At 41.1% G+C, this 20,122-nt stretch overlaps 1 protein-coding gene across 2 annotated transcripts; it reads right to left on the bottom strand.

Moving 5' to 3' along the window:
• Positions 1-7,018: 7,018 nt before the first annotated feature.
• LOC119005557 (syntaxin-12-like) lies at positions 7,019-17,770 on the bottom strand. Of its 2 annotated transcripts, XM_037073307.1 has the most exons (11): positions 17,404-17,770; positions 16,976-17,027; positions 15,911-16,046; positions 15,717-15,786; positions 15,510-15,609; positions 12,541-12,678; positions 12,363-12,406; positions 11,660-11,765; positions 11,506-11,578; positions 10,274-10,356; positions 7,019-8,800 (listed from the first exon to the last, which is right to left on the bottom strand). In XM_037073307.1, the coding sequence occupies exons 3-11, from the start codon at positions 16,008-16,010 to the stop codon at positions 8,708-8,710; spliced, it is 807 nt and encodes a 268-aa protein (XP_036929202.1). In that variant the 5' UTR covers positions 16,011-16,046; positions 16,976-17,027; positions 17,404-17,770; the 3' UTR covers positions 7,019-8,707. The 2 variants fall into 2 exon arrangements, with proteins under 2 accessions (XP_036929202.1, XP_036929200.1); XM_037073305.1 differs by lacking the exon at positions 16,976-17,027 and having other exon boundaries at positions 17,404-17,766.
• Between the last annotated feature and the right edge of the window lie 2,352 nt (positions 17,771-20,122).

Below are 20,122 nucleotides of genomic sequence, written 5' to 3'. Positions count from 1 at the left end.
TATGGCCAATAAAAAAATGACATGTACATGTTAATGCTGTGTTCTTTTCTTATTGCAGTAGCATTTTTGCCCAACAGTGTGTTGTACTTAGATGCTCCAGATCCCACTCTGAGCCTGCAGCCTGTTTACTGCATTTATCAATACCTTTACAAAACTGTCAGTTTTTGATGGGGTTTTTTTTATAGCGGGTTAGAGCTAGTACCCGTCTATGGCTCTAAATGAAGATCAGGCCAGATTAATGGTTTGTGGGGCTCTAGAGAACAAAAGGAAAAATAGCAAAGCTTTTATTTTGACAGCCATATTGTCTTATTTCCTATGTAATCAGAGCTATGGAGGGCTTTGAGAGAGTGATATTTGCAGACCAGAATAGCAGCAGCTCTTCTGTGCGCCTGGTCAAGGTGACTTTGCTGGACTGGAGAGGGCGAGTGTGGATGATATCTGGGTCAGCAGAAACGGACAGAGAACCTCTGGGTGTGTTTCACACCATGTCAGACACGAGGAGCTGGTCTAGAAACATTCTCACTGGGGATGGCCCTGTTTTTTTCAGATCAGGGGTTGATGATGAAGGAAAGACTGAGGGGCATCAGACACTTGCTCTGGAGCTATTTTTACTGAGAGTAAGAGAACATGATATGATCATCAAGTGTGTGTGTGTGTGTGTGTGTGTGTGTGTGTGTGTGTGTGTGTGTGTGTGTGTGTGTGTGTCTGAGGACATGTCCCCATACATGTTTGGAATCATGTGTAAGGCTCACACAAAAGTGGTTTGCTCCAAACATATCACAAGTCACACGCTATTTTTAGAGCCTCTCCACCCCAGGCAGTCTGTGTGTATGTGTGCACATATTGTGTGCATACACACATGACTGTTTTGAAGTCTGGGTAAACAGATCAGATATCCACAGGTGACAAACTTGATCCTGACTATCACTGGTGTTTATGCATGGAATAGGCTGCATGCCGCGGTTAAATGTGTTCCATCACACAACCCTTTCCCTCCTGAGAGATGAACAGTAATAATCAATCTCCTTCAGGTGCTTTAATGTTGTCTGTTAGTGCTGTCTTATTTTTAACCGGGCCTAGAACACTAACTCTTCTGGCAGAGCAGCAGTTGCAGCGATCCATCCTGGTGCCCGAATGTCTCAGGTTCCATCTCTTGAATGAGAGCTATCAGTGTACGTTTAACGGTCCTGATCAAAACACAAAAGAAAACTGTAACCTCCGAGGTTGAAAATGAAGCCAATGCAGAAGTACAAAAAACTGCAGTTCTGTGACGAGCCCATAAGTAAGAATGTCCAGATTTACAGCCTGGTACAAAAACTGTTTTACTCTATACTCAATATTTATTTCCCCGCTCATGAGGACTGTAGCTGAGCACAGTGAACTTTTGTTCATCTCACTTGTTTAAATAAAGTTATGCATAATAAAGGGCGGGGCTGTTTTGAGTGACAGCTAGGCACAGACTACTCCATCGCTGACCTCTCAGCCGATTTTGTAGTGTTGGTGCCTTTTGGAGAATTCTAATGCAAATTTTGCAGGAATAATATGGCTTTCTGTGTGGTTTATTGGACTAACAGACCAGCACGGAGAGGCAGGTGCCAATGTTTTGGATTACTGAAAGACTTTGTTAACTGGCAGACAGCTGCAGGGGCCTGTACTAATAAGCAAGTTCAACACAGGGGACGGGGTTAGTCGAACCAGCGGGTGAAATGAGCGAACCAATGAGTATTTCACATTATTCAGTTCATTTTGGACTGAAGCACATGGAGCAGCAAACAAGAGCAAAAAGAAAAAAGATTATTGTCATGTCAAGTAACTTCATCATGTGTGTAAAGTTATCAATACTGTATCTTAAATAAGTACAAATTTGTTTAGTCAGTTTTGTCAAAATAGACGTTGTGCGTTAAAATGTGCCAGTGATATTGGCACACATACACAGACACACACAAATATGTTAAACAAAGGGACATTTAGGAACACACTAGCTGTGTAGCTAACACATGACTATACACAAGACTAGAGTTTAATCTTTGCTGAAAATATACATTTTGCACGTTTAGCATCTAGGGTTTGAAGGCAACAGTAAGATATTCTGACTTTTTGGGGCAAATCGGACCTCGGCCCAATCTGCAAGTGAGCAACTGAAATGTGCATCTTTTTATGTGTGATCACGGAAAGCTTGTTAGCCTTGCCGGTACATGGGCTTGTTTTATTAACAAAGTCGCTTCAGCTCGATTTCTTTGCTCATTTTTGATTAGCCTGGAGAAATTATAAGAAGAGACAGTTCACTAAAGACTTTTGAATAGAAAAGAGATAGCAGGGAACCACAGTTCATTTGTTAAAATAAGGGAAGATAAATTTACTTGCACACACAGTCTGATTTCACCACGCTGGTGTTTTCTGGAGCATCATAATCATTGCTGCTTCTGGGTCATTATTGAAGCTGACAAAACATGATTTTGCAACGTCACAGCTTAGCAACTAAGGGCAAAACAGGTCTGGGATAAAATATAACCTGATGTGCTCTGTTTGACCCCCCAAAAAAGTGTTTGGGATCCTCTTTATAAACTGTTGCTTCCCAACCTCACTGTCCTCATTTGCTCATGAACTGACAGTCCGTATAGTTTCCTTCAGAATTCCTTTGATTAATAGATTCCCACCCACCTCTAAGACACACTCCTGCCTGGAAGACAGTGTGTCACCAGTCTACAAATTTGATTTTGACAAGCCTGTTGTTCATAGTTAGAGGAACAGGGACTTACGAGGAGCTACAGCAGAGAGAGAGAGTGTGAAATACATGGTGGGCTCAAGATGTGGGCAGAAGATATGAGGGTGAGATCAGAGAGTAGGAGGCAGGTAAGAGGAGAGTGGCTGTAGACTACCCATTATTCTGTCTTTAAAAGCATTTTGATAATGTTAAGGAGAGGTAGTACAAGATAAGTGCGCAGAAATAGGATGTTCATCTGATGTGAAGGTATTTTCAAGGAATATCTTTGGCCTTTCCTCCTTTGACCATCAAACATCCATCAAGAGGCATGAAATCTGCAACGAGGAGGAGAACAGAAGCCTATTTACTCCTGGATGACAATCAAGAGCGCCAGTGTTCAATCTCCTCTTGCATATAGGGGAAACGATTTTCACGCTTTCCATCATAGGGGCCGATCAGTGCTGATGATGTGTGTTCAAGTCTTTATAACAGAGGAAATGAGAGAAGAGCACAGAAGATGGGTTCAACCCCGACAAAAGAAAATATGGAAAGCAGATTCACCCTCCTTTTATCCTCCCGGAATAATGAGAGAGCAGCAGACAAGCCATTTCTATCTGACCTTTTTTTCTAGGTTACCCCCGAGACATATATTCTTTGAGGGAACACAGACTTTCTCTGCTCTAAAGGCCAGGGGAAAAGAGGAAGAACAGGCTGACATTGTACATCTTTATTTAGGTGGTCTTCAAACCACAAAGATGACAGATGCCTCATGTAGAGCTGTAATATATTCACACATACAGCATGAAGCCAACAGGCATTAAATCATCATTTTAATAGAGAAACTGAGAAATAAAAAGGACCACTAATGAGAAGACATTGGCTGGTATAGTTTGAAAATGTTTAATATCTGTTTCAATATAATATGAGTTTCATCACAGCCACATCAACCTGATGGGGGTCGCAGGGCAAATGTTTGCTTGTTTGATTGCTTACTTCCATCTGCTGAAAACAGCAATATATTTCAACAAATTTGCAGTAACTCAAATTATAAAGAGTCTAATCAGACCCAAATGAACCCAGCCAAGAAGGAGCTGCAGCGCATTGCTTGGAAATGGGAAACTGGGACCACCTTGTGGAGACAGATCTAGGACAGGAGCTTGACGAGCATCTGGCTGCCCTGTCTTTGACCCTTGGGATCCAAAAGAACTATGTTGAGCCACCAAAGAGATAAGAGTTGGGGGTGGCTTCCCTGCAAGCTGCAATACAATACAGTGTTTCCCACACAGGCCTACTCCGACATGCTCAGTTTTGTGAAGTGTCATGAGATGACTTATGCTGTGAATTGGCACTATACAAATAAAGATTGTTTGATTGATTTATTGATTGAAAATATGAAGAAAAAACATTTTTTCATAAACATTTTGATGGTTAAATCAAACACAGTCACACACACAAACCTTTTTACTTCTGACAAAAGGAGGAATGATGTCAAGAAAGACAAGGAACACGACTGAGAAGACGCGTCTTGTCCAACCACCACAGACTGTGCATCCTCATTCTTATGTCCTAAATCTATCAAGAGTCATAAATATCCCACATTCCTCACTAAGTCGGTCCCTCTCTCTTTCTTTACCGTCTATTCACCTTGGGTGGCAGAAATGGTCAGAACTGTCGACTTGAATAAATATGTCTATGTTGAGTTTCAGAACATGTAATCATTTTGATACAATGAAACTCTAACTTTGCTTCAGAATCTGCTAATTTACAGGATACCACTCTGCTTTCTGAAGAGTTTTGGTAATAACTTTTAACACAATGATATAAGTAAAGGCCAGTACCTCATGAGTGTTTTTGATGATTTGACTTCTATTATCATTTACTATTTTATATGTGCTTCACTGTTTTATAAGTAAGGTAAATACAAGAAAAATTTATTTTTGTTATGTTACTTGTTACTCTGTGTTATGTGATTAATCCATTTTACTAACCTATACTGCCAAAAGTGTTCACTCACCCATCCAAATAACTGAAATCAGGTGTTCCACAGTCAACTGTCAGTGTTATTATAACAAAGTGTAAGTGTTTGGGAATGACAGCAATTCAGCCAGGTGCATAGTGCACAGAGGTTGCCAACTTTCTGCAGAGTCAATTGCTACAGGCCTCCGAACTTCATGTGGCCTTCAGATTAGGTCAAGAACAGTGTGTAGAGAGCTTCGTAGAATGGGTTTCCATGGCCGAGCAGCTGCATCCAAGTCATGCAAGTGCAATGCAAAGCGTCGGATGCAGTGGAGACATGTTCTCTGGAGTGACAAATCATGCTTCTTCATCTGGCAATCTGATGGATGAGTCTGGGTTTGGCACTTGCTAGGAGAACAGCGCTTGTCTGACTGCATTGTGCCAAGTGTGAAGTTTGGTGGGTGGGGTATTATGGTGTGGGGTTGTTTTTCAGGAGCTGGATAATTCCATGCTCCAACTTTGTGGCAACAGTTTGGGGATGGCCCCTTCCTGTTCAAACACGACTGTGCACCAGTGCACAAAGGTCCATAAAGACATGGATGAGAGAGTTTGGTGTGGATGAACTTAACTGGCCTGCACAGAGACCTGACCTCAACACGACAGAACACCTTTGGGATGAATTAGAGCAGAGACTGAGAGCCAGGCCTTCCCATCCAACATCAGTGTGTGACCTCACAAATCGGTTCTGGAAGAATGGTCAAAAATTTCCGTAAACACACTCCTAAACCTTGTGGAAAGTCTCCCAGAAGAGCTGAAGCTGTTATAGCTTCATTAAACCCTATGGATTAAAAATGGGATGTAACTTAAGTGCGATAGATAGATAGATAGATAGATAGATAGATAGATAGATAGATAGATAGATAGATAGATAGATAGATACCTGCCTTGACTCGCATATGAACTTAAAATAGTATAACAATAGTAATAACAATGCTAATATATATATATATATATATATATATATATATAGCATTATTATTACTCTTTCATATTATATTATCATTAACTTGATGACTGTAACCATTTAGCAACAATAGTATAAATTAATACATGTTATAAAGTTTCTTCAGAGTCTCTTAGATGTTTAAGAAGTTTCAGTGAACAATAAGCAATTTTGAGGTTGAGAATATAAACATACTCAGAAGAACAAACATTTTGCTCAGAGGGCAAAATTTAGAAAATGCTTAACTTGACCCTCCAGTCAGTAGCGAGTGCAGCACATATTCCCCACAGCACCTCTTGTAGCGGTGTTATGTCAGCTAATCACTTGCATGACTAGCTTACTAATGAAATCAAGCCTGTATGCACTTGTAGACACTAAAGGGAACTTCAAATTGATGAAATAAAAGACTTGTACAGTAATTGTCATCTGGATGTGCTCTGCTGATTGGGGCCACACAGTAACTAGCTGTAAAGTGCTCTAAAGTGTTTCCTGAGAGGCTGTCTTGTTTTTGTACGGTCGATATTTTACATTGGTGCTGGTGCCCTCAGAGGTAAAGCGATGCTCAAACTGCAGATGATACTGAAATGGTTGAATGAGACAATTGGCACGATGAGTGTGGACAGAACAGCTGATCAGTGAGTAAGGAGAGTCTGGTGGGATTTAATGAGGCTAACATTGGGGTTGTCTTGGTTACATGCCTTCTTGTGGCTGTGGAGGGACACTGAATGGTCCTCAACATCCCTGGAAGGTCATCAGGTCGCAGCAGCTTTGCGGCACCCCCGCTGCCATGACTCACCATGATTCTGAAGAGATCAGCCAATCACAACTTACTAAAGGTGGAAGGGAAATTTTGGACAGTCAATTATGAAACACTTTTCTACATGACTCTTCCTGCCCTGATAAGATATTTTTTAATCTAAAAGGGAGATGTACTCCCTTTTAGATAAAGGCGGCAGATTGCAGCCTTTACCTTGTTGGAAATGTGCCGCCTTTACTATCTAAAAGGGGCTAGTGACATCAGTGAGGTGAGATATCTGCACAGAGCCCAATGATACTACATGACAACACCCATCCAGCCACAGTCTGTTCACCCTGTCAGACACCTGCTGCTCCTCCTCAACACTCCACCATAAACAGTTTATTTTTCTGACCTGAATATTCATCATTAATTAGTCTATTTTTAAATAATGTGGATTGGGAACATACAAACAGTGATTTCATCATCCAACCTTGTATTGTAGAACACATTTATCTTGAATCTTGGATAACAGTGGGTGTCTCTGTTAAAACAGACCCAGCTGACTGTCATGCTTAGCTCACCCTCTGGTGAACAAAATGAGACAAGACACCAGCAGTACTAGGTGGTACTGTATTAAATTGAGGGTGGACAGATCCAGTGACACAGTTTACTAAAGACAGACATTCTACCAGCTGCTAACAGTCCATATGTCCTTCAACACTTGTATCAGGGTACACTTCAAATAAGACAGGGTTTACAGTATTCATACAAAATTGTGCAACATTGCGTTTAATAACTAACACACACACACACACACACACACACACACACACACACACACACACACAGAACACTGAAGCATTGCCCCTCTTGAGATGATTATTTAGCCATGCATAGTCATCATCCAACATTCATGAGTAAGTACCTAATAGTTCCTGTCTGCACTGGGGAGCAGTGTTATGTTGTTCACAAACATTTCCTTCAAAAGAATACATTATTTGGGTGAACCAACAGAACTGAATCACTTTCTGAACTCTCTGCTCATTAATCAGTTAAGCTGAGCTCTCAGTCAGTCAGCCACACACACACACACACACACACACACACACAACTTCACTGTGTGGAAAATAGAACAACTATGAGGAAGTTCAAACTGAACGGATCATCTTAATAGTACTACAAAGTGAATGTGAGCTCTAGCCCTCTAGTCTTCCTCTCCTCCATATTTTGTTTAACAACTAAGTGTAGTGAAAATATATATGCCCTACATACTAGTTTGGACTTCAGTATGTGCGACTACAGTCTGAAGGATTACATGAACAATCTGTGCTTAACTTTTCGCTGAACTGATATTTCTGATTTGGTACAGTCAAAAGAACTGTCGTCCCCAGAGCTATAACAGCTACAGCTAAACTGTTGGCCAATCCAGACATACTTCCTTTACATTTCCAGTCTGACGGTGTGCTGAGAGTGTTGTAAGTAGCCATAATCATACACATATCACAACACATATCAGTCTTGGACTTGTTGCTGTTAGTCTTTAAAAAAGCAATAATATACACACTGCTGATGAAGGTTCTCAGTCATCCAGGTCATGGTAATTCAAAGCGCTGTATTGCAGTCGACCGAACTTGTTTCAATTTCTTGAAGATAATTTAGCTCTCATTCGGTTCTAACTAACAGGAGGGCAGTTGCAGGCTATTAAACAGTCATTCCAGTTTGACACAGATGGATTCCTTTACCCCTCTAGGAGTAAAGGAACAGACTTCTTTGAACAGAGGAGGTGGACTAAGACAATGCAGCACTGAGTTCTCTCTCCAGTCAGCTTAACAACCCTTCACTCCTGGGCTCAGCTAGCCTTAGCAACCAACATGAAAGCCGGTTAAGTCGACGACCAGTAAGTGGCCTTAAAGACTCTATAAGGACACTCCCACGCAGAGTTTAAAAGTCTGCACCTCCCCTCCAGTTATTTAGAGCTGAAGAAGCCTCTTGGATGAGAGGAGAAACATCTTCAACAAACTGCAAAAAGTCCAGTTGCCAACAATGCAGCACTTAGAATTCAAACAATGTAATAAAATAACATAATAATAACCCACTGTTGTTCCCAGTCGTTTACCCCACACAAATACATCCACATTCAGTCAAACATAGTGACTGGATACAGGTGGAGAATGTTACACTGAGGATGATTTTACTGTTTTGTATTGGAATGTCAAGTCTATACAGACACACATACAGCTCTCTGACGCATACACACAAACACACATTGGAAGTCATTTGAAGGTATCAGTGGCGTGTGCTTCTCTCATTTGATGGCCTGCCAGATGATGATGATCAGGATGATGAGCACCAGCGACAGCACCATGGCCAGCATGCACATCCTCTTACGGGACTTCCTCTGCACACAACAAAGGAACAGATCACACTGTGTCAGTGTTTTACGTGACAGTGACAGCAGCTTCACAATGGTTATAAACAGGATGTCATATAACATTGTATTTATGCTAGGATACTGCATGAAACAATAAGCTTGCTGTTGTTCTATATTTTTCTTATTGTCAGTAAATTCTGAGAAAAGACCTAAACCCCCAAACAGTGTTTCAGTCAATTTCTCAATGCTTTCTGATGCCTTGCCCAGGCACTCAGCTTCAGGTGCACTGATTTTTACTGAATACAACACATCTTTAAAAGGACAGTATTAAAAATGATGATCTTAAGTATGACTTAAGCAGAAAACAGTGTATAAATCTTTACATTGGTGCGGAAAAGATCGTATCTCTGGGGAAAATCTAGACTAGACTAATACCATCGTCGCACCAGAATGAGTGTATATGTAGGTTTTTTAAACCTAACCCTAACCCTCTAAAAAAGGCAGCAGATCATATTCCTCAGTGTGAATGTTTGGGCTAGATATGAGTCCAAGCCTGTGGTGAACTTTGCATGAGCTTTATGAGCAATGACAAACTCCAAAGCTGCATGTTTGGCTTTGGTTGACACCCCACTGTTTATTCCACTGAATAATATGTGTTACCTGAAATTGCCATCAGTTGAAGTTGATGACTTCTGACCTGACCTGAGTTTCCAAGTGATGCCAAAAGCGAACTCACAATTTGGCTGACCATAACAAATTAGCTCGTCAGTGAAGCCTCCATGCATACAAACACTGTAGTCTACAAATACACCACCCTGTGGGTGCTGCCATCATTGTGTAACATCAGACAACTGCCTCTTCGTGAAGTTGGAGTAGATATTTCTTAGTTTACGAGTGAGGTTACAAGTTCAGGTTGTCTGGAATGCACATATTACCATATTGCTCCCGTTTTAGCTTCCTGACATTGGCTACTCGTGTCCTTTAGAATGACTTTCAAAACACTTTGCTTTTCCTTATATTTCCAAGCTGTTCTCCCTTTGCAGCCAAACACGCTGCCTGAGGTCATCAGACAAAACTCTGTTAGCTTCTCCAAAGTTGTGGCTAAAAACTAAATGTGACTGTGCTTTTGCTGTTACAGCCCCCAGACTGTCTCCAGACAGGAGCCCTGCCAGAAGAGATCAGGTGCTGAATCAGTGCCCCACTTTAAATCAGACACCAAACACACTTGTATGAAGCTGCTTTTAACCTATGATTTTTTTGTTTTTATCTTCTGTTTTATTCAGGATTTCATTCTTTTTGTCTCCTTCTTTAATTCATTAATTCATGTCAGCTTTATATTAATGTTTGTAATTGCCAATGTAATACTTGCTTCTCCTTCATTGCTTGCTATGCTGTATGTACACAGTAACACCAGACTTATCCTTTAACATACATTATGTGTATATTACATTATGACTGTTCTTTTCATGCAGTGTCCCTTATATTTCATGTCTCTCCTACCTGGTAATAGGCTGCTTTCTGTAGCTGGACGGCTCCTCTGTCTACATGGACCTCTGCACTCTCCACATTGGCCTCAATGCTGTCTGGAATGAGAACACATGAGGAGGTCTGAGGAGTGCATGCACGCACGCACGCGCGTACACACACACACACACGTACACGCATGGGCACACAAACACACACACAGACTATACTGTATATGTAATTAGTTTAAATCTAAATTGCTGTAAATCAATCTTGATGCTGTGTTACTGTGCGTTCAGACCGAAAACGCACAAAGAAGAAAATACACCTTGTCCACCCCACCTAAGTTGATTTTGTCACCCTGTTCCTCCTTGCTTCTACGGCCCGCACACCACTCGTGTTAAACACCACCACGTGCTAATGCTGTAGCACAGCCTATCCACTTACCGACACTGTTGATCACGGAAACTTACTTGATGGAAAGTCAGTTCATAAAATCAAGTCGATATTTCCTTCCACTATCCTCGGGCCAGGCCCTTGATCAAGCATTTGTGTTTTGTATTTTTTTAATAACTCAAAATAATGACTGTATTTCCAGCTACAAAACGTGCATCTCTCTCCTTCCTTCGTGTTGTTTGAGTCGCTGTGTGGTCAAACCTGAGAGTGAGTTGTCCTCATGCTGAAAACATGACTTGTTGCACATGTGACATTTGACTCCCTGAGACGCAAGAAGAAAGCAAAAATATATATTTTTACTAAGGAAAATGACAAAAATAATAGTAACACACAGTGACTTGATTTTGTGGGGCCGCTGTAAAGGGGCCGGGTGTTCTGCTACGGCAGCAATCAACATTTCCAGCGCCATCTTGGACTAATGTTTGATAGGAACCAAAACTACGCGGATTGTTCTCTGGGACCGACCTGACCGAGGGACGACAGCAGAACGAGACATCGCCATTGGTTATCACGTGGCTTTTCCACCTTTTCCACCAAGACGCGTCATAGCTCATCACATAAAGTTGGAGGATTTTTAACTGTTTTTTTTCTCCTAATCCACCTATTCCACCCGCCTCCGCCTTTTCCACCTTTCCCTCCTTGTCTGCCTGGCTCCCAATACACAATGAATGACTTCCGGGATCATTGTCCTCTTTATGCGCCTTTGGTCTGAACGTACCAGTTTGGATAAGATGCTTTGGCAATACTGTTGTTAAAACTTTCATACTTAAATGTGTACAACTCAATGCTGATCTAAGTTTCTTCTCACTAACCAATCATCTCTCCCTGGTCGTGGATCATCACAGCAAGGTCCTTGAAGATCTGGTTCACATCCATGATGTCGGACTGGAGAGGACAAGAGAGGGTTAATTGCTGAAAAGAAGTGTGTCTGACAGCTGCAGTGCTTCCTCTCATTCAGGGTGATACCTCCAGCTGTCTGATGTTAGTCTCTCTCTCCTTGATGATTTCCAGGTCCTCCTCTTTGATGGCGGGCTCCTCAGTCTGAGTCTGGCTCTGACCCCAATCATCCTCCCTGCACAATCAGAGAGATCACACTTTATTAGTAGAGATACATCCTCTGACTGACAGATGTCACTGTGTGATATTAAATATGTTATAGAAATTATTAGTTATTTAATGCTAAGAAGTGTATAACTATGTGGTCCACTGGGAGTGAAAGAAAACCTGAAGCGCTCTGAGCAGGTGCACCAAAAAGGCAGAGCGCTCAGAAAACAGATGCTGGGTGCTGCAGCTTTTCTCTGGACAGCAGACTGCTGCTGCAGATGCTCACGCCTCATTGGGAACCATTGAAAAAAACACTATGTGGACACAGACACTTAATTTCTACACAAGGCTAAAAGCTGATAATACCTGCTGTGCCAATGAATTGGGCCGATTCTTAGGGAGGATGTGACATCACTTTTATTTGGATGTATAGAAAATACACCATTGTAGGTGTCTCACTGTAGATAGTTTATTCAAAATAGCTCTGTACTAAAAAGCATCCACTCAAAGAACAGAAGAGGAGTACATTTTGGCCATGTTGAGGCTTTTTAAACAAAATGCAGAAAGAACTAAGCGTGGAATTGACTGAAACAACAACAGTTAAAAATGCAGTGGAGAGACTTACTTTTCAAATGCAACCAGCTGTTCATTCATGTTGCCCCTGTCTCCCTGTAGAGTAAACATCAGCTCACATCACTTTTTCATCATGTCTGCAAATGTAGTGGTAGTTATTATATCAATCACTATATGTTTATTGGTTATGAAGGTGTAACACTTTTGTCTAATTAAAAACTGGTATTTACCATGCCTCTGGATCCAGCTCTAGCTCTGACCACTAACTCTTTCTCTTTTTCTGCCGCCCTGCGCTGCACCACCTGAAAGTTGTTGAGGGCTGCAGAGAAATCGTTCATCAGGCGCTCCTTCCGCAGCTTCTGCTGCCGCTGGAGGGAAAAAAAAAGCAAACAAATATTAACATCACACTTCAAGTTCCTGAATTCAGGCAAGGTGCTGACAATGGTGGGTGAAAGGCTGATGCAGGAGGAATACAATATCAATAGAGTATCTGCATGTGAAGATGACCTCTGGCCCCTGGTCTTCTATGCATGGAGCAGATTCACAAAGCACTAATGCACAGCAATCCATATGTTAACATTTTGAAAAATGCTCATCAGTGCTGCTGCTGTGTGTTGGCTGGTATTTAATCATCTACAGACCAATACTTCATCTAAAATAGCTGCCAAAATGAACACTGAATGTTACACAGTGTTGGGGGTTAAGCATTTACGGTACGTAACAGTAATAAATTACTATGAGCAGTAATAATAAACATTTCTATTTCTGTATCAACTATGTTCCTTTTTAAAGAATTTAAACACACAATGCCACTTGATGCCGTGAGTGAGCCATCAGAAAAATATCCTCCAAAAAAGAATCATATCAATGAAATGGCTGTGGCTGAGGTGTACTTTTTGGGTATAGGTATGCTCCCGTTACTTTGAGTTTAGACATGAAGCCGAGGGAACACTCCACGGCGAGAGACGGCACGAGTTTTCAAGTATTCATCATTTATTTGACTTTAATTCTGTCTGCCAGCCCATCCCTGGGTCTTGGATAATTACTTGTTCATGACGCTATTGTAATATAAGCAAGGTAATGCATAGTGGTAACCACTGCATGTGTCACATGACTACACTGACAGTCATATTGTAAAGTAATATATTACTTTTGAAAGAAAGTAACTAGTAATAGGTAATGCATTACGTTTAGGAAGAAACTTTCTTAACACTGATGTCATTTGCGGGGGTTTATTTGGGATTTTTAATACAACTTTCCACTGCAGACAACATGGATGTCCATATTAAGGGATGGTAAAACAAAAGAAGAACAGCAAAACAAGGTCAGGTCCTATCAGACCTGAGACTGCACACAAGACCCTGCAGCAGTCTCTGGGATGTTTAACCTTTATATCAGACATATTATATAATTTTAAAGGGGTCCCTGCCTCAGCCAAGGAGCTGTACTTTGTCTGCAGATGGTTCAGAAGCAGCAGCCTGTTTTCTCTTAAAGTGCAGCGAGTAAATTACTTCAGTGTTCTTTACTGTCCTTTTACATGTAGTGATGAAGCAATCTGCCAGGAAATAAATCAACAGTTCTGATCATTTTAATCATTTAAGTCCATCATCAAGTGAAACTTAGTAATTCTGTTGTCTCAGCTGCTTCAGTGTGATTTCTTGCTGCTTTTGTCTGTTCTATATGACTGTAAACTGAATATATGTTGGTTAGACAAAAGAAGTAATTTGAAGACATTAGCTTGTGGCAGGCATTTCCACTATTTCCACACATTCCAAGGACTAACTGATTTAATGCAAATTTAGAGCTAAGGTTTGGAACTTGAATACATCACTTTGTGACTGACTTGACCCGAATGACACTGTAGTGAAGAACTTTCAAGGCATACAATGGTAACTAGGCATGGAGAAAGTCTGGCCCATTCCCACATCACATGACTGAAATATATGTGTAAAATTACCATGATAATCTCTATATTCATTTCGTGACAAACACTTATATATATATACTTTAAATGTGATACTTCACATCCCTCCCCGCATGATCTTGTGCAGGGTCACAGGGACTGTGGTGATCCCAGCTGACCAGGCCATCACATGGCCGGGACATAAATCAGCCACAACATTAAAACCACTGACAGGTGAAGTCGTCCGGGCTCAGTGAAAACAGAGCTCTAAGAAAACTCCTCCAAGGTGAAGATATTCAGAAACTCTGTTGTCAGTGTTTGCGTATAGGCGTGCAGAAACAAAATCATTTTGGAATTGATGCTGCGGATGCACACATTAATCAAGGTTTGTAGCATCATTGGCAAATGGAGTACTGGAGTTGGTACAGTGATGGAATGGACCTTTAACCTTGGTTAAAGGTATATTTAGAAAGACTCAGACAGATGTAATGTGACACAATGTTTACAATATGACATCGTGCAGTATTTGTACCAACAAAAGGGGAAGCTGTATGCTAGGTGTTGCACCCTGACAATGCTGTTTGTGACGATACAGGCGGGCTTACTCATCTTGTTTGAACAAGCACCATCTTTGTTTTTAAGAATGACCAACAGCCATGCGAATAACGACCTTTTGACATTTTGCCAGAGCGCTGCCTTGATTCGTCTTTTTTTAACTTCATCACATTAGGTCTGAGCTGCTGATATGTATAACATGGGCACCCTCTGCTGGGGTGCTTGTGGACTTGAGGACAGTGCCCAAACTCAGTTGAAAGTCTGCTGCATCTGGTCCCTGTGTATTTCTAGAGTTTGTTACCACAAGGTTATGGCTACATATGTTATCATTCTCATCTTCTAACTACCCTTGAGCTCTAAATCTTTGAGCTCCCTTTGAAGCAACAACATTTCTCGAAAAACAATTCTGCTTTCTGTGCCTTTGAGTGATTATTGTGTGTGGGATTCTCACTCAGTTTGTTTACATGCACAGTTTAGTCAGATTACAGCCATAGTTCGACTATGCTACAGACAACTGCAGTTGTCCAAGTATACATGCCGGTGAGAAAATCGATCAGTATCAGTCCAATAATCCAGGTGTTTTAATCCGACTATGAGAAATCCGATCCAGTGAGATTTTAGTCAGACTAGGGCGTATACATGCATCTTAAAAGTCTGATCATAGTCGGACTAACCCAGTAATTCGGTTTTCTTGAGTGTCATGTAAACGCACTGACTGACTTCTAGTGTCTATAGACCGACCTGTTCTGATGGGGACAGGGATGGAGGAAGTGAGCCCAACTCCTTCAGGTGTGTGTTGGTTTCTTTAGCCAGCTGATTGGTGTAGTGTTGGAGCTGTTGGCTGCAGGGGAACATAAACACTACTAAGACCTCACAAAATGTTTTATGGGTTACACATTTAAATAATGATCATATGTGAGACACAGATAGACCCACACCAGTACTTACAGCTTCTCCTGGAGGTCTGAGGTGTCTTGTCTCACCTCCATTTGGTACAGGAGATTTTTGATCTGACCAGCTACAGAGAAAAGGAACCACGTCAGTAAACATGTAGCTCTGTGCGTGTATGTGTGTGTGTGTGTGTGTGTGTGTGTGTGTGTGTGTGTGTGTGTGCGTGTGTGTTGGGCACAGTAAGCACTCACAGTTCTGGCTGATCTTCTGGATGTTGGAGCTGCATGTCTGGATAAGGCTGCCGAAGTCCGCCGGCTGGGACCAGCTGCTGTCTCCTCTCATATAGGACATCTTGGCTGAAGCTCAGGGACACACTCCAAACAAAACCTAAACACAGTCACCATGAGGAGGACAGAGCAGGGAACACTTCACTTTACAGGTCTGAAAATATCAAGTGGGTATCTTTGAAATTATTACCAACTATTATATTATGATTATAATATTCTGTTATTTTCCAATATGAAGTTAAGAAATAGCTGCTAACTGAGCTTACTAAGGCTGTGAAATTCTAATCTGGATACAGTGTTTGAGATGGAGCCCAATTCATCCCTCTGAGAGCTGTTTTGAAGCCAAAATCGCTCCATTTCTGGCTTGTAAAATTACCCAGATCTTCCATGATGTGTGGCCCATGGAGCATGCACACTATAAAGACTTCCACCAACTGAGCTGGCTACCTTGAACGGCGACTCAGTAATTTAATTGTGCAGTTTTTCTAGACTTTCAACAATTTACTGGACTGAATGGCTCAAATAATGACAGTGAAATTAGTGGGGGTTGTTATTCTGAAAACCATCATCATCATCATCATCATCATCCACTGTTGTCTAGATGCTTCTTTCACAATGCAAGCTTATGTTAAAGGTCTTTTTGGGCCAGGGTACGTCACGTGATTACGTGGCCACTACAGAAACTGGCCTCGAGGCCTGGCGCTCTTCTTCAGGGCTAGCGAGCTAAAAGCCGCTACAGTTTGCAGCAGTTAAGGGTTACTAGATGATACGCTGCCCCCTACTGGAAATGGAACGTTAACTTGCAAGGTAGCAAATTCTTACATACTGCACCTTTAATGCTCTAACGCATAGTCTCAGACTCAAACAGATTTTTTTCAAATCTCAAATCTTCACAAAACTTGGTAACAACATCCGATAGATGCGCATCTTTCATTTCACAAACCTTCCCTAACTGGTCGCTATCCCCCAACACATACAAAATGTTAAGTCATTGTTTTGTGTCATTATGAATCTAATGTGATGGAGTACCGTTACAACCGAAATCTGCGTCAGCCCTTCTGTCCTTCCTCCTCACTGTTTTCTGTTCAGGAGACAGATGTGTCCTCCGTGTTATCTCACACAAATACAATACACAGAGACAAGCGCGAGCTTAACTGAAGTCATCACGTGATTAATCTTCTAAAAGACAATTCTGGACGGAAAATAAAGCTGTGGCTCGTCCTGCCCGGCCACAACATTCAACCCGTCCGTCACTGGGTATGTATTTACAAAAAGCTGCTGTGACGTCGCTGTCATTCGGAGCAGACACGGGATGAAGCCTGTACACAGCGGTGATAACAGGTCGCAGTGTGTCTCATGCATCAAGCCCAGTGTTTTTTCTACAGCAGCGGGTTAAACGAGAACAGGTCGCAGTCGGCTGACACACACGTTAATAATGTTAACATTTAATGTCTTACTTGGCGGTGAGAAAGACGTCGACGGTGTTTGTTTCTCCAGACGCCTCGGATAAATATTTCTGTCACAATTAGCAAGCCCAGCCCGTCCGTGACGTCACACGTCCAGAGCCTAATCCGACGTTGGTTTGACGCTGCGTTCACTGTCCACGAGAGATGTGGTCAACGCAGCTTCTCGGTGTGTTGTTCACTGACTACTCGTCATGCTGTTCTTGTCTTCTTTCTTCCTTTGCCGGGACTGTCTCTGGTGAGCGTGGATTTGACACTCCTGGAACGTCACACAAAAAATCAGTGATTCACACTCTCACAGAGAATCCCTCCCAGTGTGGTGTAGAAACATCTACAATCATTTAATAAGCATTTAAAACACCATAACTGAGTGTGCCTGCTCACTGTGGGGATGACGCTTGGAATGCTGTCCCATGACTCTCAGCTTACTCTAATTATAAAGCTGCTGCCATGCACGTGACACTCTTGAGTCCATTGGTTGACTGTGCCAGTGAAAAGCCATGATCACATTCTGTTACACATTCATTAACAGCACGACGGCCCACAAATACCTCCCAAAATTCTAATAGACCAAATGGAAAGCCTCAAAATGTGTTTATAACTGTGTGTTGCAACTGTATTAATTCGTCTTCCTCAACTTGTAGACATCTCAATTGTATTATCATCTTGTCAAAATGACATGCTGATTATCTTTGATAGCCTGTGTGACATTCTTTCTACCACTGATATCCTTTCATAGAGGTTAGGCTCTCCATGAAACAAATGTCCCTTAAAGATAGAAAGATAATTGGAAGCCATTTTACCTATTTAAGCACTATGTGACAGTCACCAGGTGGTTGAACCCTGAAGCACTGTTCACAATTCCATCTGATCATTGTCATTGAATGTCTTTGTTAATTTGAGATACAGAGTCATAAATTAAAATGAGCGAAGTGAAGATGATATGTACCGAGATCCTCTTGAATAACTGTTAAATCCGCTTATTCTCAGAAAACCAGCTGAACAGTATTTAAACTAAATACATGACATTGGAAAGCTTTTTAATTTCATTCTTGTACATTTTTTTCTGTTCCCCCCCAAAAAACAATGGTATTGTCGACTTTGATCTATTTTACTTTGTGTGTTTTGTTTAAAGTTATAATATAATTTACACTTTTATTGAACAATATTAAATAGCCTTTAGGTGTTATCTAAATATAGGTGCAATAGAAAGAAAAAGACCCAGTGGCACATGGAATGGACAAGTGTGTTTTGACTCACAGAAAAAAGATGTACAAGAAAAATATTATAATCTGATCAACATATTGTTTTACCTGGTTAATGTTTTTTTTTTTTTTTTAAAACATCCAAAAAAAGTTATTGGAGTGGTTTTTCATCTTTTTAAGAGTAAAACAAACACTGAAAAAAATCTTTACTACATAAGAGTACTCATATGATGATATATTAAATCCTACTCATGGCTGTAAGTGTCAACACGTTGACGGTGTTGTGGCAGGTGTGATCCCACGTATGATGGCAGCTTCTTTTGTTCTCTGTGGTCTCTAGTCTGTTTGTCCTTGGCAGAAACCCTCGTCACTCCATGGTTGAGCAAAGTAGTGGCTCTTTGCCAGCAATCTGTTCAGAGGGCCATGAAAGGATTGGACCAGAGGGGAGTTTATGTGGTAGAAATCAGTCAGTCCTTGTTACACCGCAGTATTTTGGATTCAAAGTCTGTGATCGGAGTGTTTGCCAACTTTTTAATTTAGTTTGTGCAGATGAAATATATTTATCAGGAACTTTAACTGCTTGAAAATGTAACCACATGCTGTTAAACTATAAATCAGAGCTAACAACTTCACATCTAATAGTTATTATTGTCATAGTGAAACTCCGCTGATATGTTGATATGTGATATATGCAGCTGTTGAATGTTTGTGAAGTAACAGGAGGGTTGCTGGTTGGAAAAGATCAGACACATACATTGCAATCTGAATGATCAACATTATAATACACTTTTGTGGAATATGTTTCTGTACTGAGAGTGATCAGGTCATGTGTCACAGAGGCGCTTCTGTCGGTGCATCTGCAAACCTGACCTTCACTTCTCTTTGTTATCTCTCTCTTTTGTTCTCTGCTCACTGTGAATAAGCTTCAGCAATGATGTATTTGTGAATGACTAGTTTGTATGATTATAACACGGGCATAACATGGATTGAACCACCTGTATTTCCTGAGCCTACCGATACACAATATAAATTATATTGGATCCTTTTTTTAGAATGCTTTTTTACATTATCTGTGCCGAGGCACACTTTTGGATCTCTGTTGTGCTGTTTGCATTTTGTTGTGAAATAAAGCTAGATATCAGTTTGGTTCATTAGTGAGAGTCATTCTAAGTTTTAGGCCTTTAGAAGTCTATGGTAGTTCATCACCCTCAAATTTGAAAAGTTTTCACCACATTTTTAATGAGGGTGTAATCGGGCGCTTGTATGGTGTTAGTGAGTTGTTACTTACATCAGATGGATGATCAACTGAGGGAATTTAATGACAAAATATTTAAAACATCCAGGTTTGTTGCCATAAGAGTTCAGAACCCATTTGCAGCAGTTGCATGTTTGTATTTTCTCCAGCAGATGGCAGCAAAAGACTCTCTAAGACCTTGGACTTCATGCTTACCTATTTGTTTTATGACCTTGAAAATTTTAAAAGAGGCAGTAAAACAAAAAAAAACAAC

This window comes from Acanthopagrus latus, chromosome 17 (assembly GCF_904848185.1).
Source record: "Acanthopagrus latus isolate v.2019 chromosome 17, fAcaLat1.1, whole genome shotgun sequence".
NCBI classification, from domain to species: domain Eukaryota; kingdom Metazoa; phylum Chordata; class Actinopteri; order Spariformes; family Sparidae; genus Acanthopagrus; species Acanthopagrus latus.
Note: the sequence above shows the minus strand (reverse complement) of the source record. Positions and strands in the feature narration are given on the sequence as shown.